At 35.8% G+C, this 26,622-nt stretch overlaps 1 protein-coding gene across 8 annotated transcripts in view; it reads left to right on the forward strand.

Annotated features, from left to right (window-relative positions):
- IFT81 (intraflagellar transport 81) overlaps positions 1 to 26,622 on the forward strand; it is a 112,533-nt gene that overhangs the window by 20,855 nt on the left and 65,056 nt on the right. For all 8 annotated transcript variants that reach the window (XR_004629046.1, XR_004629045.1, XM_034672415.1 and 5 more), the window contains exons 9-11: positions 675 to 838; positions 2,160 to 2,255; positions 9,569 to 9,715. Coding sequence is in view for 6 of the 8 variants with exons in the window: in XM_034672415.1 (XP_034528306.1) it covers positions 675 to 838; positions 2,160 to 2,255; positions 9,569 to 9,715 (407 nt within the window). In the remaining 2 variants the exon portion in view is untranslated. The remainder of the gene's footprint in view (positions 1 to 674; positions 839 to 2,159; positions 2,256 to 9,568; positions 9,716 to 26,622) is intronic.

The following is a 26,622-nucleotide window of genomic DNA, read 5'->3' on the forward strand; positions in this document are numbered from 1 at the left end:
AATAGCTAAATTGTGGAAGGAAATGAGATGCCCTTCAACAGATGACTGGATTAAGAAGTTGTGGTCCATATAGACAATGGAATATAACTCAGCTATCAGAAAGAACAAGTTCTCAACATTTGCTGCAACATGGACGGCACTGGAGGAGNCTCAACATTTGCTGCAACATGGACGGCACTGGAGGAGATAATGCTAAGTGAAATAAGTCAAGCAGAGAAAGACAATTATATGATTTCTCTCATCTATGGAACATAAGAACTAGGAAGATCGGTTAGGGGAAGAAAGGGATAAAGAAAGGGGGGTAATCAGAAAGGGGAATGAAGCATGAGAGACTATGGACTCTGAGAAACTGAGGGCTTCAGAGGGGAGGGGGATGGGGGAATGGGATAGGCTGGTGTTGGGTAGAGAGGGCACGTATTGCATGGTACACTGGGTGTTATACACAACTAATGAATCATCGAACTTTACATCAGAAACCAGGGATGTACTGTATGGTGACTAACATAATATAATAAAAAAAACATTAAAAATTGGGGGAAAAATTTCAATGGTCTTTTTTTTTTATACAGATTGCTTTTGATAGATATGCCTATTATTCAGGTCTTCCATTTTAAAGTGCACAAAGTATCACTGTGTCTACTCTCTTGAGCTGAATATTCATTTTATTTTTAAAGGTTTAATGAAGAGGCTAGAGGAAGAGATAAAATTTAATTCTTATATGGTAACTGAAAAATTTCCTAAAGAATTAGAGAGCAAGAAAAAAGAATTGCATTTTTTACAAAAAGTGATTTCAGAGCCTGCCATGGGCCATTCTGATCTTCTTGAGCTTGAATCTAAAGTAAGTGACAATCATCTTCTTTTTATAGCTCCCAATTTTATCTCATCCCAGTCCTGTGAAAATTATGTGAATTGCTTTCTCTAGTGTCCTACTCTTGACTCTTAAGTTAACCTGTGCTGAGTTGACAGCTTTTATGAGGAGTTCTTTGTGAGAAATTGTAACATGTAATGCTGTTACTTAATCCACATGATGTTATAAAGACTTAGTCAACTGATTAGGAAACTAAGTAGTTTAAATATGTAAATTAATGCACATGATTGACTCATTGGTTTAAGTATTCATAATATAATCATTTAGGTGGTAAATTTTAAAATATTTTGCATATCATTAATTTTTATTTCCAAAAATAATATTATAGTAATTTTATATTTAAAGCTAAAATATTTGTATTAGCCTTTTATGCCTGCTTTGGAATTACTGACTTCCTTATAATGCTTATTGAAACCTGGTTTTATGTTATAACATTTTTGTTCCATAGAAATAAAGCACCAATCAGATGTATATTCTTAAAAAATAACAAATATTATAACAATTGATTGAAAGATTTTGATTTGCTAATCTTTTAATGTGCTTAGTATGTGCTTAATAGCCACTATAATTAAATACGTAATTCTGACCACTTTATTCTTTTAATTTACTTATAGAAATGACATGTCCAAGTGAGATTTGGCTCAAATTTAATGTCATAGAATTAACAGGAGAACTCTAGTCTTTTCAGAGGGTAGATACTGAAAGCCATATAATTTTTTTTTTATTACTTGAGGGACTATATGCTTCTATTGGCTTTATTCACTTTTATTTTATTACATTTGGTAAAGGATTAGTGAGTAGGCTAAATGGCAGCTATCATCAAATCACAGATCCTTAGAACAAGAAGAGTTTTTAGATGTCATCCATGTCAACTGTCAGTTGGGTTCATGAATTCCTTGCAGTAAATCCCTGGGGAATGTTAGTCTGGATTTGCTTTATCACTTGCAATGACTTGAAAGTCACAAGCTAGGTGAGGGGTAACTTTAGATTTGTAGAAATTGTCTTTCTGATAAAAATGCATGAGTATTTCACATAGAATACTTTAGTATAATTTAAACATGGATAGTTATGTAAGTCATCAAAATGTGTAAATATATATCATGAACTGTGAAATGTAAATTGTTTCTAAAAATAATGATAACAACCCACTTATAACATTAATGAACCTGTTCCTCCCATGATCTCACTGATGATAAGAACAGTAAATTCAAAGCTTGGTTTGCCCAGATGTCCCTTAGTTTGTGTAATCACAGGAAGAGTTTTAACCTTCTTTATTTTCATACTGTTTTAGATAAATGAAGTAAACACACAGATCAATCAGCTGATTGAAAAGAAAATGATGAGAAATGAGCCAATTGAAGGCAAACTCTCACTATATAAGCAACAGGTGAGACCACTCTTTTGGCCCTCATATTTAGATCTTTCATCTTATTGGTAAACGTCTTTATAAAAACCCCAGGCTGTGTTGTGCATAGTCTTAAAGTAAGAAGGAAGTAAAGAATAAATATTCTTCTGTTATTGCTAATCTTCAGATTATAACAAAGAATTTGTGGAAAAGCCACAAAAGATGCATGTTCAAGTTTGAAATTCAATTCACCTGATCATGCTTAGTTTCCTTATTGTCTGCCAACTATGGTAATAGAGCTGTTTGTGTTTATATCTGTTGAGTGTGAAACTTGATTTTTTTTAAATGAAAGCTTACCTTAAGTGGTATAAAATCAAAATATAATCTTTAATGAATTAAAAATATACCTTTTCAGGTTTAAAGTTAGTTTGCAAGTATAGCATAAGTTAAATTTCAGTGCTAAGGCATTTATCATTTTATCCACAACTATTAGATTGTGAGGGTATAAATGTTGTTCTGTATTTCTAGACAAAAGGTTCAAATGAAAGCCATGGATTATCCAAAAAGAACCCAGTCAGGAGGAGTTTAGTGTGATGAGCACTCTGTAACCTCAGAAAATATTGAGCTACGTAACAAAGCAGTTTTCACAGATGCTAAAATTTTTTTTAGATGCTAAAATTTTTAAAAACTTTTTGTACTGGAGAATTTCAACCATATACAAAGGTAGAGAAAATAATTCAGTAAACCCTCATGTGTCCCAGGCTATAACAATCACAGCCATTCTTGTTTCACTATACCCCCAAACCTAACTGGATTATTTTAAAGCAAATCTTTGACTTTATATCATTTCATCTATAAACATTTCAGAACGTATGTCTAAAAAATAAAGGCTTAAAAAAACTTTGCAACATACTACTCTGAAAAATGTCATAATTCCTTGATATTGGCAAATATCCAGTCAGTGTTCACATTTCCTGGATTTTCTTTTTCTTTCTTTCTTTCTTTCTTTCTTTCTTTCTTTCTTTCTTTCTTTCTTTCTTTCTTCTTTTTCTTCTTTTTCTTTTTCTTCTTCTTCTTTTAGTTGCTTTGTTTTAATTGGGATCCTTATAGGATTCATACACTGCATTTGATTAATATGTTTGTCTTTTTTAATATGTAGAGTCTCTTGGCCACTTATTTATCTATTTAATAATTTTCTTGCAGTTAATTTATTGAAAAAAATTGTTTATCCTATAACAGTGGCCTATTGATACTCTTGATTCCTTCTTCATTTGTTAGCTGGATTGCCTCTATAAAAGAAACCTCCTCTCATCAACAATTTGATTAAACTGAGCTACGTTCATGTAGGAAAGGCAGGCTACATACTTGATTCTTTATCAGTTTTCAAAAAGAATTGGTTTCCTCCAGCTCATTTTCATTCTCCATCAACTAAGGTAGTTTTTCATTTTTTAGTTGCTTGTTTACTTAATGTCATTATGAATCATTGATATAATTATATTTGGTAAATTTAAAACATTTTTCCTTAATGATGCTCAAATTGTTCCATTTTTGGCTAGTAGGAAGCTTTTCAAGTAAATTCTGATTCCTTTTTAAGATTCTATTTGTCTTTGATAATGTCCTTGCTTTCTGGTGTGATTAAGATATTTCTGTGCTCATCTTTTATATTTCTTATCCTATGCTTGGAATTAGGCTTTCTTCTATGAGTCTGATTTGCTTTAGTAGGAAATAATATTTAGAGACTGAAATCTGGGTATTAGAACTTCTTATTGCTCCTGGGTGGTGATTATTTTTAGGTCTTTTTCGTGGAAAAAGCTAAGAAATAGTTTTTTCTCTTACTCTCTTCCTTTTTTATTTTTTTAAAGATTTTATTTATTAATTTGACAGAGAGAGACAACCAGCGAGAGAGGGAACACAAGCAGGAGTGGGAAAGGAAGAAGCAGGCTCCTAGCGGAGGAGCCTGACGTGGGGCTCAGTCCCAGAACGCTGGGATCACGCCCTGAGCTGAAGGCAGACACTTAACGACTGGGCCACCCAGGCGCCCCATCTCTTACTCTCTTCCTAACATACACCATGAGTTCATACTTACCCTTCCAGGTCAGGTTCAAGGCTACTGGGCTTCTATTTAGCCTCATCAGTCTCACATCTTTCTTCTTATCCCACATGGAAAATTCTGGTTCTCAGTAACACTAACATAATTTAATTCATTATTTGCTTTAATCCACACTTTATACACAACCGTTTCAAAATAAAAGTAATAATACTACCACCAAAAATATGGTCGCTGCTGAAAATTATTTTTCAGTTTGTTTTGTCCTTAGGCTATATCCCACTAGGGATAGACAAATTACTGTTTTAAAGTCACTTAGACTAGTTCTTCTATATAGTTATGCCACAAATTAAGCTGGATACATAGATATTTTTATTTTTATGGAGTACTTTTATTTATTTATTTATTTATTTTAGAGAGGGAGCATGCGCACACGAATGGGGGAAGGGGTAGAGGGAGAGGGAAAGAGAGAATCCTCAAGCAGATTCCCCACTGAGTACAGAGTCCAACACAGGGCTCCATCCCAGGACCCTAAGATCATGACCTGAGCTGAAATCCAGAGTTGGCCAGTTAACCAACTGAGCCACCCAGGCACCCCTAGGGATTACTTTTTAGGGAATAATTTGTTTTATAATTATTTAAAATATTTATATGATCCTAAGTCAAATCTAAAAAACAAGAAATATTCAAAGAAGTTTCTAACATCTACTCTGGTGCTATCCATGCTAATCTTTCCTTCCCTCATAGGTAATTTTTAAAAATTTATGTGCTTTATTATTCCATTAAAAATAATAGTATATATACATAGATTCATACATCTTCCTTATTAGAGAAGGAAGAGCATATTATACACACTTTCATATTCCATGCTTTTTAAAAATCTTTTTTTTTAAGGTTTTATTTATTTATTTGACACAGAGAGGGGGTGGGGAGAGAGCAAGCACAAGCAGGGGCAGGCAGGGGAGAAGCAGGCTCCCTGCTGGGCAAGGAGCCCGATGTGGGGCTTGATCCCAGGACTGGGATTATGACCTGAGCTGAAGGCAGATGCTTAACTGACTGAGCCACCAGGTGCCCCGCTTTTTAAAATTCTTAATGATATACGCTGGGGTGCCTGGGTGGCTCAGTCATTGAGCATCTGCCTTCAGCTCAGGTCATAATCCCAGGGTCCTGGGATTGAGCCCCACATCAGGCTCCTCCGTTGGGAAGCCTGCTTCTTCCTCTCCCACTCCTCCTGCTTGTGTTCCCTCTCTCGCTGGCTGCCTCTCTCTCTCTGTCAAATGAAGAAATAAAATCTTTAAAAAAAATGATATATGCTGATGAATAGTAAAATAATCTTTGTTCCTTTTTTTTTACAACTTTATTGAGATACAATTCACATACCATACAATTCACCTATATAAAATGCACAATTCAGTGATTTTTAGTATATTTTGAGTTGTGCAACCATCACCACTATCAATTTGAGAACATTATTATCATCTCAAAAAGATGATAAAAGAATGCTTTTATGTTTATTTTTATATTTAAAATAACCCATTAGCCGTCACTTCCCATTTCCTTCCCAACCCTTAGCCCTAGGGAACCAAACTGTCTCTATAGAATTGCCTATCATGGACACTTCATACGAATGAAATCATACAATATGTGGTCCTTTGTGACTGGCTTCTTTCATTTAACATAGTTTTTAAAGTTCATCCATGCTGTGGCATGAGTCAGTATTTCATTTTTTTGTTATTGAATAATATTCCATTGTATGGATAGATGATATTTTGTTTATCCATTCATCCATTAATGGGCATTTGGGTTATTTCTACCTTTTGACTGTTACGAACAATGCTGCTATGAATATTTTTTTTTTTAAAGATTTTATTTATTTATTTGACAGAGATAGAGACAGCCAGCGAGAGAGGGAACACAAGCAGGGGGAGTGGGAGAGGAAGAAGCAGGCTCATAGCAGAGGAGCCTGATGTGGGGCTCGATCCCGTAACGCTGGGATCACGCCCTGAGCCGAAGGCAGACGCTTAACCGCTGTGCCACCCAGGCGCCCCTGCTATGAATATTCTTATGCAAGTGTTTGTGTGAAAATATGTTTTCTTTTCTCTTGAGTGTATTCCTAGGAGTGGAACTGCTGTTTCATATGATAATTCTGTTTAACATTTTGAGGAAATGCCAGACTCTTTCCAAATCAGTCCCACCAACAGTGTATGAAGGTTTTGATTTCTCCACATCCTCGCCAACTCTTGTTATTATCTGTTTTTTTTTTTAAATATAACCATCTTAGTTGGTATGCTTATTCCTCTTCACGGTCACATAGTACCCCACTGAGTGGTTATACCGCAGTTCATGCAGCCAGTCACCTGTTGGACATTTGGGTTGTTGCCATTCTTTTGCTATTACAAATCATGCTTCAATAAATAGCTTTTTGTTTATGTCTTTGCATATTTTTGTCAGTGTTACCTTCAGGATATAGTCCCAGAGGTGAGATTGCTACATCAAAGGGTAAATGCATATGTAAATTTGCTAGATACTGCCGAATTCCTCTCCGTAGAGGTTTCAGCATTTCATGTTCCCACCTGCAGTGTGGGAGAGTGCCTGTTTCCTTGCTGCCTCCCAGTAGAGTGTGTTGTTGAACCTTTAGAGTTTTGCCATCCTTGTAGATGAGAAATCATATCCTGTGGTAGTTTTAATTTTTGCTTATCTTATTATAAACAAGGTTGAGCATCTTCTCACATGAATAATAGTCATCTTAATTTTTCTGTGAATTGTCCCTTCATGTCTATGTCCCCATTTTTCTCTAGAGTTGTTGGGCCTTTTTTATTTATATATTAGAAATATTTACTCTTGGGGCACCTGGGTGGCTCAGTCAGTTAAGCATCCGCCTCTTGGTCTCAGCTCACATCTTGATGCCAGGGTCATGAATTCAAGCCCCGTGTTGGGCTCTGTGCTGGGTGTGGAACCTACTTTAAAAAGAAGAAGAAGAAGAAGAAAAGAAATATTTACTCTTTGTCTTGCTTATAATTGTAACATTTTCCCCAGTTTGGTATTTGCCTTTTTACGTTGTTTACAGGGTTATGTCACCATGGAAAATTTCTTTATTTTTATGAAATCAAATTTAATAGCTTTCTCTTATTATTTCAGGTTTTGAGGCATATTTAGGAACATTTTTCCCTCTTGTAAGTTATAGAGAAATTTACTCAAGTTTCCTTTTTGGACTTCTCTGTTTTAATTTTTTGTATTCAAGTCTCCAGTCTATTTAGAATTTTTTTTTTCTGGTGTATGCTGTTTATTGTGTATAACTATCCAATTATCTAATTGTCCCAATACCAGTTAGTAAAAAGTCTCTCTTTCTCCCTCTGGATTTGAGATTCTGTTTGTTCTAATTTAAAAATGCTTTTGGATTTATTTCTGTATTTTCAATTTTTCCATTGGCCTTCTGTTCAGATACTCATATTAACTTATTTACAGAAGCTTTATAATCAAGTTCAAATAACTGATAAAAGTAGCCACCTTCACGCCCAGTTGCTATACTTTTTCAAGGTTTTCCTTACAATTCTTCTTTGTATGTTCTTTCAGTAAGCTTTACTATCAATTTGTCCGGCTCTTTAAAAAAATGTAATTTTTAAATTATTGGGTTTGCTTAATATTTATCACTTGCCTCAGAACTTACATCTTTATGATATTTGAGTCTTCCCATCTGGGAACATGTTACGTGTCTCCATTTGTTCAAGTTTACTCTTTGGTTTTTCGGGAGTATTTGTTTTCCTCCAAATTTTAGAACTTCTCCTGCTTACATATTTTATTTTGTGTTTTGCTTTTATAATTGAGGGCTTTTCTTTCCTTATGTCTTCTTCCTTATTTGTCTGTAGTGCTATTGATTTGTTTACTGTTGTTTTCCCATAGATTCTCTTGGGTTTTTTAGGTATATAATCATATACTGTGAAAATTCCAACTTTTCTTGTCAAATTCTTATGCTTCGAATTGCTTTCTCTTGTCTAATGGTATGAGCAAATACCTTCAACACAATATTAAATTATAGTGGAGATAGTGGGCATACCTTGTTCCAGATTTAGTAGGAGATGCTCTCATGTTTCTCTATTAAATAAGATCCTGGTTTGGGCTGAGTTGTATATTTATTTATTTTATCATTTTAAGGAAGTATACCATTGATTCCTATATGGTTCTGGTACTCTTATTATTCCTTCTTTCTCTCTCTCTCTCTTTGCTGGAATAATTCCATAGAGAGAAACATTTCTTCATCATCTTTCATTTTTTAAACAGAGAGAATAGACTTGTTTAAAGGGTTTGCATTATTGGGGCGCCTGGGTGGCTCAGTGGGGCGCCTGGGTGTCTCAGTCGTTAAGCATCTGCCTTCAGCTCAGGGCGTGTTTCCAGGGTTCTGGGATCGAGCCCCACATCAGGCTCCTCCACTGGAAGCCTGCTTCTTCCTCCCCCACTCCCCCTGCTTGTGTTTCCTCTCTCGCTGTCTCTCTCTCTGTCAAATAAATTTAAAAAATCTTTAAAAAAAAATAAAATAAAATAAAGGGTTTGCATTAGAGATTTCCCCTCCCCTGTCAAATTTGTGTGAAGAAAATATTTGTACTATTTCACTTAAGAGGACAGTTTGGCTAATGTTTTTCTTAAACTAGTACAGCCATGGGTCATTTAAGGAAATCCCCCAAGAGTTGCTAAGTAATATAAAGTGCTGCATTCATGGCTAAGAGCAGCCATTTGGATTGTGTAAACATTTGCCTAATTCTGGTGAGTCACATGTTTGATTTTAAACCTGCTCTTTATTTATGAGAATGCCCCAAATATAATAGATGTTTTAACATTTTATTTTCAAAGCATGGATATTGAATTTAGGTAAGATAATCTGTGTTGTAGTTTTGAGAATAAAACATTCTTGTTTTCTTTCCGTGAAAGGAAACCTACCATGCAGAAAAATAAAAGACTTAAGGAGAACTTCTGTTTACTTACCTAGAAAGTATCTTCATTAACATTTGAGTGTTACTTGGGAATATTTTAATATTTTTTTTACTACCGTATTTTGTTTCTCTGCTGATATAGCCTATATTTTCATGGCTTTCTTCTTCCAAATGTTTTGGGGTTGATATTTAGTATACATTGCATACTCCTATTAAACAGATAAGTGGTGATGATAGGTGGTAGGGCAAAGGGTATTGGTTAGGGGAAGCCAACCTGATATTGAAAATTTTGCTTGGTAAAATCTAAAAAATTGATAATTTCACAGGATAATAGAAAGTTGATTGTGTGTCTAATTTTACATTTATATTTAATGCTCAATTAGGCATCCATCATTTCTCGTAAAAAAGAAGCCAAAGCTGAGGAACTTCAGGAAGCAAAGGAGAAATTAGCCAACCTAGAGAGAGAGGTATCAGTGAAGACAAATCAGACCCGTGAATTTGATGGCACCGAAGTTTTGAAGGGAGATGAAGTAAGTTGAGGCGTCTAATGGGACAAGTATATGAGTATTGTTTTTGTTTGAAAACATTCATGTTTTTGACTTTTTTGGTTTGAATATCACTAATGGAAAGTTTATTTTATAAAACCTATGTATTTAAAACTGAAAAATCTTTGCAATAATATTAAGATATTCTTGCTTTTAATGACATAGATCTTAGTGATTTTATGAGATAAGGTTCCAAATTTTTACTTTTTAATTAAGCAAATTTATATTGGATTTATGAATTATAAATATTAAGTTATAAAAGTAAGGCAAAATTAGTAGGAACTAACAGATAAGACAAAAATTCATATTCATTGATAGATGTCATTCCAGAAAGGGCTGAGAATATAATATCACTAAGTTACTTTGTCAGTAATGTGTATTCGGCCACTGGGACTGGCACCATTTAAATGACTTCATTGTAGATGCTTGTAAATTTAAAAATACAACTCTATCTCGTGTTGCTGTATACTTAAATTTTTGAACAATGTTTTAACAGCTGTTATTTCATTTATTCTGTCAGACTCCTGAGAGTAGTAGGACAAGTAATACTGTCATTTGTATATATGGCTAAACTTAAGCACCAAAAATATAACCCCATCTCATTTTCATAAAATTAGCTCAAGAAAGAATGAATAAATGAAGCAAAATATCTTGTCTTTAGCACAGTGTTTTGTTTTTTTTTTTTAAGCAAATCAAGTGATAGGTGTTATTTTAATTCCCAGTCATTGCCTGTACTTTACCACTGGTTATAGCTCATTTATTCTATATTAGCTACTTAGCTGCCAGGACTCAGCAAAAGCTACTTCGAAAAGCTACTCACATCCAAACTTCATTTTTGGCTTTGAATAGTTACCAAATTCATACTGTTACAAATTGGCAGTGAACCTTCAGTATGACACACACAAGCGAGTTATTCCCACAGTACCACTTTTCTCTGTGGTGTTTCTGATTGTGGTCTCCCAGTATGCTGTTAACTTTCTGGCAAGTAGTAGATTTCAGCATTCAGTGTGTGACTGAAAACTTACTTTGGCTTTTAACATCCACTTCCAGATTGCTTTAAGAGACTATTTAAAATGTTACTTGGAAGCCAACACGGTGTGCTGAGTGACATCCTTACAATCCAGGGCGTGGGGGGGGGGAGGTTAATTATGCAGTAATTTTGTTTTATAAGAGACCATGCTACCTCCTACCATTTTTGTCTTCTCTTAAGAAAATGCTGCCCAGTTGACAAGAAATACTAATTGCCGTGGCCACATTTGGCATGGATAGTGCTTATAAATTCAGCATTAGATATACCTTCTGTGCAAATGTGAGGGGAAAGAACATAGTGCCAACCTATTAGGTTTTATTTTTGATAAATTATAGTGAATCGGAGAAGTGCCTGATGACAGAAATAGCATACTTTTTTTAAGGGGAAAGAGATAACTTTGGAAATGATAAGGTCAGCTTAATTTTTTAAACAGTATCTGGTCAGAAACGAGAACAAATCAAGTAAATCATTTGGCAGTTACCTAAAAGAACAGAAGGTATTGGGGAACATTAAGCGTAATTTTGTAAAGAGCAAATCTTGGTAGACCAGTTTTATTTTCTACTTTGATAAAGTGATAGACCATATGGACAAAAGGGAGGAAGCTTGTTATACTTAAAATTATGTAATATAGCTGGACTTCAGTGAGGTTTCATTTGGTATCACATGGTAATCACCAAAAAATCATGTTTTTTGCCACCCATCTGTTAACACAGTTGGTGAGAGGGTATCGAGTAGTGTCATGGCATTTAGAAAGAATAACTATACCAGCAGTCACAAATAGGAGAATGAGGAAGGGGGGGCTAACATTAATTGAGCACTTTTTATACAAGGCTCTGTGCTAGATGCTTTGCAAACACACACTTCTTTACTTCTTATATTCTTGTTGCTGTTATTTCCGTTTTACAATTGAGTGAAGCTCAGGGAGATTTTAGATGCACTTATAGGTAATAAGTGGCCAACTTGGGATCCAGGTCTTTCTCACATGTTCCTATTGACCTTGAGCAAATCACTTCTCCATCTATAAAATGGGGGTGATTGCTCTTCACTGTCATTATGAAGAACACACGAAATAATGGAGGTCAGAGCTTCCAAAAAACTGGAAGGCTCAGTCAACATATAACATCTGGCATCTGGAAGTCATCATTCCTATGGGCCTCATGTTACTACATGTGTGAAAGGCAGTGTAGTGGAATGGTTAAGGGCATGGGCTCTAGAATTTGCTTGTTTGAGTGCAAATCCTGTTTTTGTCAGCTTACCAGATGGGTAACCTTGGGCAGCTTCTGTAACCTCTTTGTACTCAGCTGTAAAATGTAACTATCATCACTATATACTTCTTAGAATTATTATTGTACAGATTAAATGAGTTAATACCTGAAAAGTGCTTAGAATAGCATGAGCACATGCTGAGTACTCAGTACGTGTTAGCTCTTGATATTTTTATATTTTTGTCAGTCCGTTGAATGAAGAATTTGAAAGCTAAGAATATTGTTTACAGCTGAATACTTGAAATTGGTATTTCCTAAACTGGGTGCAATTCAGTAGAAGTAAATATGAAATAGTTTTTGCTTACGGATAAATAATTTGCATAGACTCAGAATAGGATAACACTAATGAAAGTCATTTTAGCTGCTATTCACTGAACAGTTACTGTGTGCTCAATCTTTAAAAACATATCCTTGATGACGGTTGCACAATGATGTGAATGCACTTAATGCCACAGAACTGTACACTTAAAAATGGTTAAAAGGATAAATTGTATACTATCTGTGTTTAACCACAATAAAATACACATGCAATATTTCCTAATTCATCCTCTCAAAAAAACCTGTGAGGTAATTATTATCTCTATTTTATAGCTGGGGAAACAGGCTTAGAGAAATTTAAGTAACTTGCCTAAAGTCACACAGTAAATTGAGTTGCAGAGTAAGGATTTGAACTCAGGTCTGACAGTCACTAACTGTTAGTTTGCTAGAAACTGGACGACAGCCATTTGTTTGGATGTAAACCTTCGTTCCTTGATTATCCATGTGTAGTTGTTTGATTAATCTTTTCTTGGAAAAATTTAGGAATGTGACTGTTAATAAGGATAAATGTAACAAATACTATACATACAGTAATTTATATTCCTTTGTCATTTTCTTTTTAGAGGTCAGCTAGCAGTTTTTAAAGTTCGGTATTGAAGTATGCATTTTGATGCTTCCAACTGCTGTTAAAGTTAATATTCCAGATGTTACATGTCGTCTGAGAATTTTAGCTCTTCTGTTTGCAAATGACAAGTGCTACAGGCATTTGTTCCTCACTAGACTTTTTCATTAGTATTCCCTGGATGTTTCTTATTAATAAAAGATGAAGTGTCTAAAAATGCTCCTCTTTTTCATTGTACTTTGGTTATCACTTGAACATTTTATTTTCATTGTATTGCCTTGCTTAATTATGGCAGTAGGCACAAGAATGTGTTTATCTCTTATTGTGCCAGACTTCTGACATGGGTAGGAATTTCTTGAACTGTTAAATTATCTTCTCAGTGGTAGAGGTTTTCTTACCAGTCTAGTCTATCTTGATTTTTTCTCTTCACACCAGTATTTGGTAGGTGATAAGAAGGTTAAATTTAGAGACTATAGTCTCTTAACATAACTAAAAATTGATGATAATGAATGTCTGTTTTTTATATCTTGAGGTTTTTTATATTGGATTTTCATATGTAATAACTAAGTATAGGGGCGCCTGGGTGGCTCAGTCAGTTAAGTAGCTGCCTTCAGCTCAGGTCATGATCCCAGGGTCCTGGGATCAAGCCCAGGATTGAGCCCCGCCTTGGGCTCCCTGCTCAGGGAGGGGAGCCTGCTTCTCCCTCTCCCTCTGCTGCTCCCCCTGCTTGTGCTCCTTGTCTCTCCCTCTGTCTAGTAAAATAATTAATTAATTTAAAAAAAACCCCAAGTATAAATCTAGTTGAATTGATATTCTCAAAGAATTTTGAACGCTGTCATCTCTGAGAGAAGTTACCCAAAAATGCTATGGAGCATCCTTGATATCAATCCGTTTATTATTCTTATCAATAATTTAGATTAATTAGTAGTTAATGTTTATTATGCAGTTACAATGTGCAAACACCATCCTAGGCTTATTTATTTCATTGAACAACTCTAAGAGATAGTTATGATCATTATTCCTAGTTTTTACAGATATGGGAACTGAGGCACACGGAGGATTTGTGCTAACTTACCCAAGTTCACACGGCTAGTAAGTGGTAGTACTTTGATTTAAATTGAGGTGGTCTCCCTCCAGAACCTTTAATAATTTTCGCATGACAGGAAGCTAAAAGGAATAGTCAGCCTGAGAGAGATGATGGAATTAGGGTTCAAAGTCATCTCAGGAGGCCAGAGGATTGTGCTGAAACAAACAATGCCATCAACAGGATTATGAACACAATGTTGTAGAATTTGAGTTTGTCTGTCATCTCAACATGCCAACCATGAGTAATGCAGCATTAGAAAACAAATTTTTATACTCCATTAATAAAAATGTATTATCCTATTTATGGTGAAATTATGCCTGGAATACTATTTTACATTTTTGGCGTATGTTTTAAGAAGGACATAGTCAAGGCAGAGTCCAGATGAAGGTAACCGAAATGGATGAAAAGTCTGGCAATTTTCATAGAAAGAAATGATTATGTATTTACTGAGAACAAAAAAACAAAGGCATAATAGAATTGCATTTAAATTTCAAAAGGATATGGAAAGGATGGTGTGCATAAAAAGAGTTAACATAGCAGGCCTGAAACTGCTATTCTTAGAAAATCTTGTTTGCACGGTTGGCCCTTGGCTGGCATCTAGGAACTTGAATTTAGAAGGATTCCCACCATTCCCTGATAAGAATTGCTCACTGTGCCTAAACTGTATATACAAAGAATGTGGTTTATGTTGAACACCTGCTTTCCTTCTCAGACCCTGAACTTTTGGTAAGGGCTAGGCAGAGAATGTGCCTCCGTGACCAGACTAAATGCCTGGATGCTGAGTCTCTAATGAACTTACCTGGTTGGCAGCATTTCACACATTGTTATAACTCATTGCTGGCAATTAAGGGAGAAGACTCTTGGAAGCTTGCCCCTGGTTTCCTCTGGATTTCTCTCCATGTGCCTTTTCCCTTTCCTGGTTTTGCTTTTATGTTTTCACTGTAATAAAGCGTTGCCAAGAGTAGGACTATACACTGAGTTCTGTGAGTCCTCCTAGCAAATCATTGAACCTGGGGAAGGTCTTGGGGACCCCTGACACAGATGGATTAGTATTCATCTTGTTTGTTTGACAGAAGGCAGAATTAGGACCAATGGAGAGAAAGAAATATTTGATTGGCTATAAGGAGAAATTTCTACAGCTTAAGCTTTCCTCAGTAGTGAAGCAGGCTGCTTTGGTGAAGTAGAGCGCTGCACCATTTAAAATATTATGACAGAAGCTGAATGAGGGACATTTTAGAAGTAATTGTGCATTTAGTAGAAAAAAAGATTGGACTGGATCGATGTTTGGGAGTTTTTTTAATCTTAAAAAATCTGATTAGACAAGTAGTACCTGAATATGTTCTTGTGACATGAAAATCGAACAACGCACACAAAGTTAAAGTCTTCCTTGACTTCCTCCCACCCCCCAATCCGAGTCTCTCAGAGAGAAACCACTGCTTCAAGTCTGTGTGTCCTTTCAGTTCTTTCTCTAAAGATAGATAGATAATACTGTTTTGTGGGTTTTTAAAAATATAAATGGTTTTATACTGTGTGTATTGTACAAGTTGCTTTTAATAAAATGTCCTGGAGATTTTTTCCATGTCAGTAAATGAGGAGGTTGAGAGAATTCTGTAGAGGTTAAAAGAATCAGCTCTGGAGCCAGAATACCTGTGTGTAGATTTCTGCTGTGCCACCTGTCAGCTCTTCAGCCTCAACGTGTTACCGAACTCCTCTGTGCCTCAGTTTCCTTGTCTATAAAGTGGTGTAACTGCTGTGGAAAACAGTATGACAATTCTTCAAGAGTCAAACACAGAATTATCATATGACCCAAAAACTCCCTTCCTAGGTTGGAATCCTCATGTGGTTTTCTCTTAAGACTTTATAAATGCAGGGGCGCCTGGGTGGCACAGCGGTTAAGCGTCTGCCTTCGGCTCAGGGCGTGATCCCGGCGTTATGGGATCGAGCCCCACATCAGGCTCCTCCACTATGAGCCTGCTTCTTCCTCTCCCACTCCGCCTGCTTCTGTTCCCTCTCTCACTCGCTGTCTCTCTCTCTGTCAAATAAATAAATAAAATTTTTAAAAAAAGACTTTCTAAATGCAAATTGTTGCAGTTATTCTAAGTTATGATAACTTGAATTGTTTGGACAGGATTTTAAGTATTAAACTAAGTGACCTTAGTTTTCCGTAATTTGGAGTGCTTTAAAAATGTTTACATAGAATTATCTAACTTTATGCAGGAGTCAGTGTGAGAAGAGACAAAAAAACAGTATTATAACAAAGTGTAATAGTTGATGGTGATATATTTGACTCTGAGTTGTTAATAAAAGATTGCTGTAGTCAGTACGATTTTTTTTAAGATAATGTAATGAACTTAACTAAGGAGCATGTCTTCCAGAATAATACCCTGTCATTGTTTCCCCAGCTCACACCCCATGACCCTGAAATGTACTCCCATAGCACTCCGTTCCTGTGTGTTGTAACATACAATACACTTAAGATCACTTGTCAGTTTCTGCTTCCCCTAAGAAAGCAGTAAGCTCTACGGTGGCAGGGGCTTATCTCTTTTTCACCATCATTTACTTAATACCTGGAATGTAACAGGCGCTTAGTAAATGTGTGGAAATCTGAAAGTATATGATGTAATCTAGATATATGTATGTTTTTCATCAGAAAAGTGATAATATTAAAAATGTCTTGGCACTTCTTTGTAGGCTTCAGTTGATAGGAAAAATTATATTAACTATTTGTCTTAACCATAGTTGTATATTTCATTATATAAAGTTATTTTTATTTTTTATTTTTTTAAAGATTTTATGTATTTGTTTTAGAGAGAGAGCGCATGGCAGGCAGACTCCCCACTGAGCCAGGAGCCCAATTCAGGACTTGATCCCAGGACCCTGGGATCATAACCTGAGCTGAAGGCAGGCGCTTAACTGCCTGAGCCACCCAGGCATCCCATCCCAGATAAAGTTATTTTTAGATACCTGACCACAAACCTAAATTTGCCATTTAATCTGTTAACCTCCATTAATTCTTTAGTAACTACAAATTTTGCTGTTTCATAGGCGACAATCTGAGTGTGATGACTATCTGTCTTAATGGAAGAGCAAAGAAGAGAGCCTGTGCCTCTTGTAGTAGTCCCACATAGCTACTGACCTTTCCCATCTTAGTCATCTTGATATCTCTGACTCTCAGCTTTAATTATTTGAAAAATCAAACAAAAAAAATCAGCCCCAATGATGCAGTGCTGGTACTGTGTTGTTGTTGTTCAAATGAATGCATGCCTTTTGGTTCTGAACCGTCTTTTTTTAAGATTTATTTATTTATTTTAGAGGGACTGGGAGAGGGGCAGAGGGAGAAAAATCTCAAGTAGACTCCCTGCCGAGTGTGGATCCTGAAGCAGGGCTTGATCCTATCACCCATGAGGTCATGAACTGATCCAAAACCAAGAGTCAGTCACTCAACTGACTGAGCCGCCCAGGCGCCCCAAGGTCTGAACTTTTTTATAGCAACAAGTGAACCTCTGGTTAAGGTTCTTTTGGCACTTCATGCATTGAAAGGTCACTCCTGGTTAATTATGTATGAGTATAGAGTCCATTGTGTTTTGTCCCCTAACCATTACAAGAAGTTCACCTGTTTTGCAGTTATGACTGCTTTAAAAATGTGCTTGGTCAAGTAATGTTTATAAGAAGCTTTAGAAAGATCCCACCAATTCATTCTACAGCTACCGATAGAAATCCTAGAGCTAAATTGCAAAGATTATGAAATCTTCTTTAAATACTTCAAAGAGAAGCACAGTGAAGATAAGGGAATCCTGGCAAGGTTTGCTGCAGCTGTCAGATGCCGAAAATTTAGGAATCAAATTTTGACACTTGTAATTGAATCATCCACCCTTCTAAGTGAGCCCAGGCAAACCTGTGATATTTTTAGAACCTTTCAAATCACATTACACTCTTTAGAGTTCATAGCAGGACCCGAAGCCCCTAAAATTTCCCAAGAGATGGAACAAAACAGAATCAAAGAAATTTGTCTCACTTCACTGTAATAGAAGTAGTGTATTATGCATGCAATCTAGGTAATGCGACAGTTGCAACCCAAAATTTGAAAACTTTTCATAGCAAAATGTTTTGAGAGTTAACTGCTTGGACAGCAGTTGAAAAATCCATTATCTCTAATATAGTAACAGCTGTGTGGTGGTGATTTGATTTATAATAGAAGCATAGAGACCTTGGATGGTATGATTAACTGTGTTTCATAGATGGATGTTCCTGTGCCCCAAGTTTCATTTAAGACAGATTTCTACCAGCATATATCCTATTGCTTATTATAGACTGTCTCAAAAGAATTAGCAGTTAACTATCCACTACCATTTATAGGTAATTACATTGCTTATGCTTAGATTGGTAAAATTTTCTAATTTATTTTTTAATATTTTTTAAAGATCTATTTATTTATTTGAGACAGAGAGTGCAAACAAGCATGGGGGAGGGGCAGAGGGAGAGAGAATTTCAAGCAGACTCCACAGTGAGTGTGGAGCCTGCTGGGGGGCTTGATCCCAGGACCCTGAGATCATGACCTGAGCCAAAATCAAGAGTCAGACGCTTAACCGACTGAGCCACCCAGGTGCCCCAGAATTTTCTAATTTAAAGTTAAAAACCTAATACTAACAGGTTCCAAAAGTTTAGAATAGTATTTATATGTGTGTCTACGTTGGTACTAGTTATGATGGGTGATTTGAAAAGACTGTCATTTTAACAGAAAACAAAGTTTGCTTTGAAACATTTTTTCTTGCCTTAGTACAAATATCTGAAACCAGACTTCAGGGAGTCCAGATGATTTATTGGAGCATAACATGAAAATACAGCGTCTTCAGGTTTTCTACAAATCTGAATTCAGACAGAAAAGAAGACACTGACAAATGGGTGAACAAATCATGGTCATTGGGCATATTCATGCTACTCTTGAACAGGTGGTGTTATCTCATGTGACACCTAACTCTCTTGGGCCTTTTTCTGTAGTTTTCCATGCTTAAAAATCATTTGATGGGGGGCGCCCGGGTGGCGCAGTCCTTAAGCGTCTGCCTTCGGCTCAGGGTGTGATCCCGGCGTTTCGGGATCGAGTCCCGCATCGGGCTCCTCTGCTGGGAGCCTGCTTCTTCCTCTCCCACCCCTGCTGTGTTCCCTCTCCCGCTGGCTGTCTCTCTGTCAAATAAATAAATAAAATCTTTTAAAAAAAATCATTTGATGGAGTAACTAACAAAGATGTGATGTAATTAAGAAATGGAAAATAGCATGCATATTGGACTAATAAGATTTGAGGACAAAAGTACTCATTCTAGTCCAGGTTTCCCAACTTGCTAAAATTCGGTGAGTTGTATTAATTTCTCTGTAGGTTTCCTTCTCCGTAAAAGGGAAATAGTTCTTTTCCAAAAAAAATAGATTTTTGTGGTTCTTGACAACATAGAGTATTTATTATATGGTTGTCTTGTAAGGTCCTCACAGCTAATCACTGTGGAAATAATTTTCATGCCAGATACTGAGGTGGAAAATTTGCAGCAGGAGCAGAGGTGCTTGTTTCCGCATAAATATCCAGAATGATGCCTGGAATCTAATAATGCTTTTAAGTTCCAGATAAGCTTGAAAAGCATTTGTAAATGGTTACATACTTAAGGAAATAAGCTGCTTTGTCCATTTAAAAAGCTAGCCTAGATTTTGATCATTACTATTAAAGATTCTAAAACATATTAAATGGATAAAAAGAGAAAGAACATCTGGCAAATTCCATTTGGATCACAAAGGAATGGGTAAAATTAGTCCTGAAGCTAGAAGCTAGCTCTATAAAGCTTTAATCTTATCAATCTCAGCATTTAAAATGATGGCTGTTCTTCCATAAATGACAAATTTAGGTTACAAATGTATATTGGTCCAAATGATTAGTAGTAGCTGCTACAATGGACCTTCCTGCACAGTGGCAAGCTTTGTAGTTCACTTTAATGACAAATTTGCTTTATTAAACTGCTATAGTGCGCTATAGAAAGCTTTTCCTTAATGGTCCAAGGATTTGTTGCTTATCTCTTATCCCAGAGTTCCTTTAAAAATTATTTTTAAAATATTTTTTAAATTAAGTATTTAAAAAATAAATCCCAAAAAATTCACTCATAACTCTATCTGCCCAATACAACAGCTATTTTTATTTTTATTTTTTAAATTTTTTTAAAAGATTTTATTTATTTATTCGACAGAGATAGAGACAGCCAGTGAGAGAGGGAACACAGGCAGGGGGAGTGGGAGAGGAAGAAGCAGGCTCATAGCAGAGGAGCCTGATGTGGGGCTCGATCCCATAACTCCGGGATCATGCCCTGAGCCGAAGGCAGACGCTTAACCGCTGTGCCACCCAGGTGCCCCTATTTTTATTTTTTAATTCTCTCCCAATCTTGGCTTATAAATAAATAAATATATATATATATACACAAAATTTTTACACAGTTGTACTCAGAGTGTATAATTTATAATTGCTCATAGTAATAATTATTCTATTTTAGTTCTAAAGAGCATCCACAACACCTAGATTTTTACTTTTCTGCTTAGTCTAATTACTTGACGTTTCTTTATTTCTTCACTATTTAGAAGAAACAGTAATCATCTCTTATTTTCTAGGTACTCCTTAACTATATTCAAACAGAATGACAGACATTATTAATCATTATCCATTATTCAATTTTTATAGACTTTTAGTATATTTTATAGATTTTATTTAAAAACTACCTAGTTTTATTTTAGACAAGTAATCATTCATTTTATAATGGTAACATTGTATGTTTTGATCCTCAGAGGTTACCCTTTATACTGTAATAAAGTATTTTCAAGAATTGTCTAGTATATGGTGGCAGTTATGGTTATTAATAATTGCAGATGTTTAGGTCAAGAATTTGCTTTATTAAACCATTGTGGCTTAATTAATCATAACAATGATAGCTCCTTTTTATTCAATGGTACACAAGGCATTGTGCTAATTGCCTTACATTTTCATATCACTGTGAGATAAGTATTGTTACCTCCTTTTTTTTTTTTTTAATTACAGTTGAATTGATATATAAGGACAAAACAGTAGTTGCCTAAGGTCACTTTAAGTAGTGGAGCCTGTATGTGAAATTACATTTCTCTGACTCCAAAGCTCATGGTCTTAACACCTCTGTGAACTGCTTCTGTGACTTTGTTTTACTGCTCCTAGGACCTTAATGATTAAGTTCTAAATGAAATTATTTGTGACTTTTTGCTCATATAAATTGTTACAACATGGGATTATGAGTGAATTTAATTTTTATTTTTTATTTTTTTTTAAAGATTTTATTTATTTATTTGACAGAGATAGAGACAGCCAGCAAGAGAGGGAACACAAGCAGGGGGAGTGGGAGAGGAAGAAGCAGGCTCATAGCAGAGGAGCCTGATGTGGGGCTCGATCCCATAACGCCGGGATCACACCCTGAGCCAAAGGCAGACGCTTAACCGCTGTGCCACCCAGGCGCCCCTGAATTTAATTTTTAATACTCAAAGTCTATTCAAAATAAAATCTATCAGCTGTTAGGTGTTGGTGATGGGCTTTCTTTGAGGTGGGTTGTACTTTTAGTTACACTTTTTTTAGATTGATTCAAATATGTAGTTTAAAAAGTAAAACAGTACTACAAAGCTCATAATGAAAATAATGATCCCCTTTCACATTCCCAAGTCGTGCTTCCTTGAAGCAACCATTCTTAATGTTTTTGGTTGTTTCTTATAGAATCTACTTCTACATATCTAAATAGCATGTTTGTGCTGAAACTTAAATTTTTTTTTTCCATTTTGGATATACTACCATAGGAAATGAAGATTTAGCCCTACACTTCTCATTCCCTGTCTACCCCCATACCTATCCTTCCATTCATTAGAGCCTCCCAATGCAACTATAATTTTTGGTTAAATCATTATTATATTCACTATGATAATGTAGAAACACAGTTTACAACTCAGCCATGTAGTATACTACAGTTACATATCTTTTCTTGTACACTTTAAAAAAAATTAATACTGACCTCATTTTTTTTGTTTTGTTTTTGTTTGGTTAGTTTTTTCACGTACTTATCACCCACTCAGCTCCAGACCTTCTGATAGAACTGTACAATTTATCTTAATATGGCATATGTTCATACACAGTAATCTATTAATTATATTTTGTAAACCTTAGGTGTATTCTTTTTAGAGTCCCTCTCATTCTTCTGTTCCGGTCAGAAGATTTATATCTAGACTTGCTGTGAACTGTAATCTAGGGCTTCATAGCCATCATCCTGGAAATTTCTTTAACCATTCTCCTGTTTGGGATCCCCTGCTTTCTACATCCCAAGTCTTCTCTTTCTTGGTTTATTTCCTTGTTGTACTAGAGAATGTTCTTGAAAAAGAGGGATTTGGAAGGTAAATTTCTGAGAATCTTGCTTATGTGAAACTGTCTTTATTCCATCTTGTCTTTACTCCATTCCATACATGATTGATAGTTTGACTGAATGATGAATTCTGGTTGAAAATCTTTTTTCCTGAGAAGTTTGAAGACATTGTTCTGTTGTCTTCTAGTATTCAGTGTTGCTGTCTGAGGCTGTTATAATTCCCAGTCCTTTGATGTGACCTCTTCTTGAGGTAAACCTCTTCTTGAAACTTTTGGGATTCTCTCTTTACCTCTGATTTTCTAAATTTTTAAGGTTATGGGCTTAAATAATCTTTTCTTCTTTCACTGAGCTGGGAATTCTATTGGTCCTTTCAATTTAGAATTTTATTTTATACCTTCAGTTCTGGGAGATTTTCTTTTCTTTTCTTCTTCTTTTTTTTTTTTAAGATTTTTATTTATTTATTTGACAGAGAGAAAGACAGCCAGCAAGAGAGGGAACACAGCAGGGGGAGTGGGAGAGGAAGAGGCAGGCTCCCAGTGGAGGAGCCTGATGCAGGGCTCGATCCCAGGATCCCGGGATTACACCCTGAGCCAAAGGCAGACGCTTAACGACTGAGCCAACCAGGGGCCCCTGGGAGATTTTCTTGGATTATTTCTACTCTTTAAAAAAAATTCTGGGGGTGCCTGGGTGGCTCAGTTGGTTAAGCGTCTGCCTTCAATTCAGGTCATGATCCCAGGGTCCTGGGATTGAGCCCTGAGTCTGGCTCTCAGGGAGCCTGTTTCTCCCTCTCCCTCTGCCTGCTGCTCCCCCTGCTTTTGTGCTCTCTCTTTCTCTGTGTCAAATAAATAAATAAAATCTTTTTGAAAAAATTCTCTCCTTCTGGAACTCATTGGTTAGATTTGGGAACTTCTATATTGATTCTTTTATGTTTATTTACTTTTCAAAATGTAGGTGTTAAGTAAAGGTAGGTGACAATGTGTGTGTGTGTGTGTGTGTGTGTATTATATGAGAAGAGTTAAAGAACAATGAGATCATGAACATATATATACTTAGCACTCAGCTTAAAAAAAAGAACCTTTGAGGTTCTCTGTGTGCCTCTCCTTTATCCTGTTTGATTTCTATCCCTCTCCGAGGTAACCACCGTCTCAAGTTAGGTATTTTCTGACTCTTATTTACTGTTTGATCACACATTTGTATCCCTAAATAATATATTGTTTAATTTTCCCAAGCAATACTAACGGAAGCACACTCCATATATTCTGTAACTTGTTTTACTCTACATTATTTCTTGAACTTAAAATTATTTACTTTCACTGTATATATGTAGTTGAATATGTAACAATTTGTTTTGGCTTGTTTTCCAGTTTTTTGCTATTGCAGTGTTTCTGTCAACATTCTTACGTATGTGACTATGAACAGAATTTCCCCAGAGCAAGGTCTACCTTTTTTCACAATATGACACTTAAAAAAAGCTTGATCATTGTTTAGCATACTGAGGTAAAAGGACAGAGCTGCTTATAGCTGAAGGCGACTGGCTTGGGAGTTCTTTATAATATCTTGCCCAACTGCTGCAGAGTCTTAGTGGATTAATATCTTGGCATGCACTTAATATTTGCGCCACCTGAGTACACTGGAGCATCCTGCATTTACAAAGCTCTGATCTGTAGCAGTTTTATTCAAAGAGTTGTCTGAAGTCCTGTTCTAGCCCACAAACTGTTAGTTACTAATCCATGACCATATAAACTGAGCGGAAGCATTTAGAAACATTTATAGTAACATGACGTTTCCTAAATATTTTTATTGTTTTATTTAAGTATCCACTCTACAAATGATTAGAAATTTTAAAAACTGCCCCATCACCATAGGTAAGTTTGAGAAGCCCTGCTATTCATTGGAGTGGAGTTGGTGGGGCATAGGGTGAACACAATGTCAACTGAAGTAGATATGAAGTGTTTTCCAAACTGTTGTTCTAAATTATAAATCCTCCACTCCCGGTGGTATACAGGTGTTCCACTTCCTCCATATCTTCACCAACACTTAGTATTGAAGCACTTCTTTTTGCTAATTGGATGGATGTTAAAATAGTATCTTACTGTGGTTTTAATTTGTATTACTTATTACTAATAAGGTTGAGCATCTTTTAATATGTTTATTGGCCATCTTGGATTTCTCTTCTGCAAAATGACTATTTGAGTATTCATTTTTCTATTGGATTATTTGTCTTTCATTTATTGATTTATAGGTTTAATTTATGTATTTTGGATACAAATCCTTTATTGGTTTAATGTGTTACAAATATGCTCTCCCAATTTGTGATTTATTTTCCTGATCTCTTAGTATCTATTTTGATGAACAAAAGTTCTTGATTTTACCACTTGATTTTAGCCAAGTTTATTGAACATCTATTTTTAGTTTGTGCTCTTTGTGTCTTTTTTAAGAAATCCTTTCCTATCTCAAAGGTATGGTGATATTTTCTTATATTCTAAAAGATGTTTAGTTTTATCTTTCACATTTAAGTCTGTAATCCAGTTGGAATTGATTTTTATATATTATGAAGTAAAGGGTCCATTAATTGAAATTATGTTCTTTTCCCTCAAAATTTGCCACAGCAGTAGTCTACATAAACAAAATCCCTTTGAGGGGCACCTGGGTGCAGTCGTTAAGCATCTGCCTTCGGCTCAGGGCGTGATCCCAGCGTTCTGAGATCGAGCCCCACATCAGGCTTCTCTGCTAGGAGCCTCCTTCTTCCTCTCCCACACCCCCTGCTTGTGTTCCCTCTCTTGCTGGCTGTCTCTCTCTCTGTCAAATAAATAAATAAAATCTTAAAAAAACAAAAACAAAAAACAAAATCCCTTTGAGAACTTTAATAATTTTAAAAATGCAAAAAGGGTTCCTGAGGCCAAAATGTTTGAGGATCACTATTGCAGATACACAGGAAAATTAAAAGCTCCAATAAAAAAGTGGGCCAGAGACAGGCAAATCACTTAAAAAAATTCCCCCCGATGAATAATGAACATGACAAAAAAGTGAATTTCCTTAATAAAGAAATGCAAATAAAAAGTAAAATACTATTTTAATTATCATGTTGACAATTATTAAAAGTACTATAGATAGCCTTTGAAGGGCAGTTTGACAAAATATAGAAAACCTTATTTCCTGTTGGAGAGGATGTGGGGAAAGGGGAACCCTCCTACACTGTTGGTGGGAATGCAAGTTGGTACAGCCATTCTGGAAAACAGTGTGGAGGTCCCTCAAAAAGTTAAAAATAGAGCTGCCCTATGACCCAGCAATTGCACTACTGGGTATTTACCCCAAAGATACAGACATAGTGAAGAGAAGGGCCATATGCACCCCAACGTTCAGAGCAGCATTGTCCACAATAGCCAAACTGTGGAAGGAGCCGAGATGCCCTTCAACAGACGAATGGATAAAGAAGATGTGGTCCATATATACAATGGAATATTACTCAGCCATCAGAAAGAACGATTACCCAACATTTGCATCGACATGGATGGGACTGGAGGAAATTATGCTAAGTGAAGTAAGTCAAGCAGAGAAGGACAATTATATGGTTTCACTCATTTGTGGAACATAAGGAATAGCAGGGAGATGGGTAGGAGAAGGAAGGGAATAATGAAGGGGGAGTAAATAGAAGGGGAAATGAACCACAAGAGACTATGGACTCTGGGAAACAAACTGAGGGTTTCAGAGGGGGATGGGCTAGCCTGGTGATGGGTATTAAGGAGGGCACGTATTGCATAGAACACTGGATGTTATATGCAAACAACAAATCATGGAACACTACATCAAAAACTAACGATGTGCTGTATGGTGACTAACACATCATAATATAAATAAATAAATAAATAAATAAATAAATAAATAAATAAATAAATAAATAAAACAAAACCAGAAAGAAAGAAAGAAAGAAAAGAAAACCTAATTTCCTTCTGACCATTTCTGGAAGTATGTCCTATAGAAATTGTTAAGAATGTTTCTGAAGTTTTAGCTTCAATATATTCATCATGGTTTTTTTTTAATAACTTGAAAATTCAGAAATAACCTAAAATCCAAATGATAGTGAGAAGAAACTTCCAATGGAGGGAAAACATCGATAATGTGTTTTCTTTTCTCTAATTCATCCAGGGTAGTGGATCCCTTAGAGTGCTTTGATGGCCACCTATTGCTTAACTGTACATAACCATCATTAATTTGGCCCTTACTACCCTTCCTTTAG

Source organism: Ailuropoda melanoleuca, chromosome 12, assembly GCF_002007445.2.
Source record: "Ailuropoda melanoleuca isolate Jingjing chromosome 12, ASM200744v2, whole genome shotgun sequence".
NCBI lineage: Eukaryota > Metazoa > Chordata > Mammalia > Carnivora > Ursidae > Ailuropoda > Ailuropoda melanoleuca.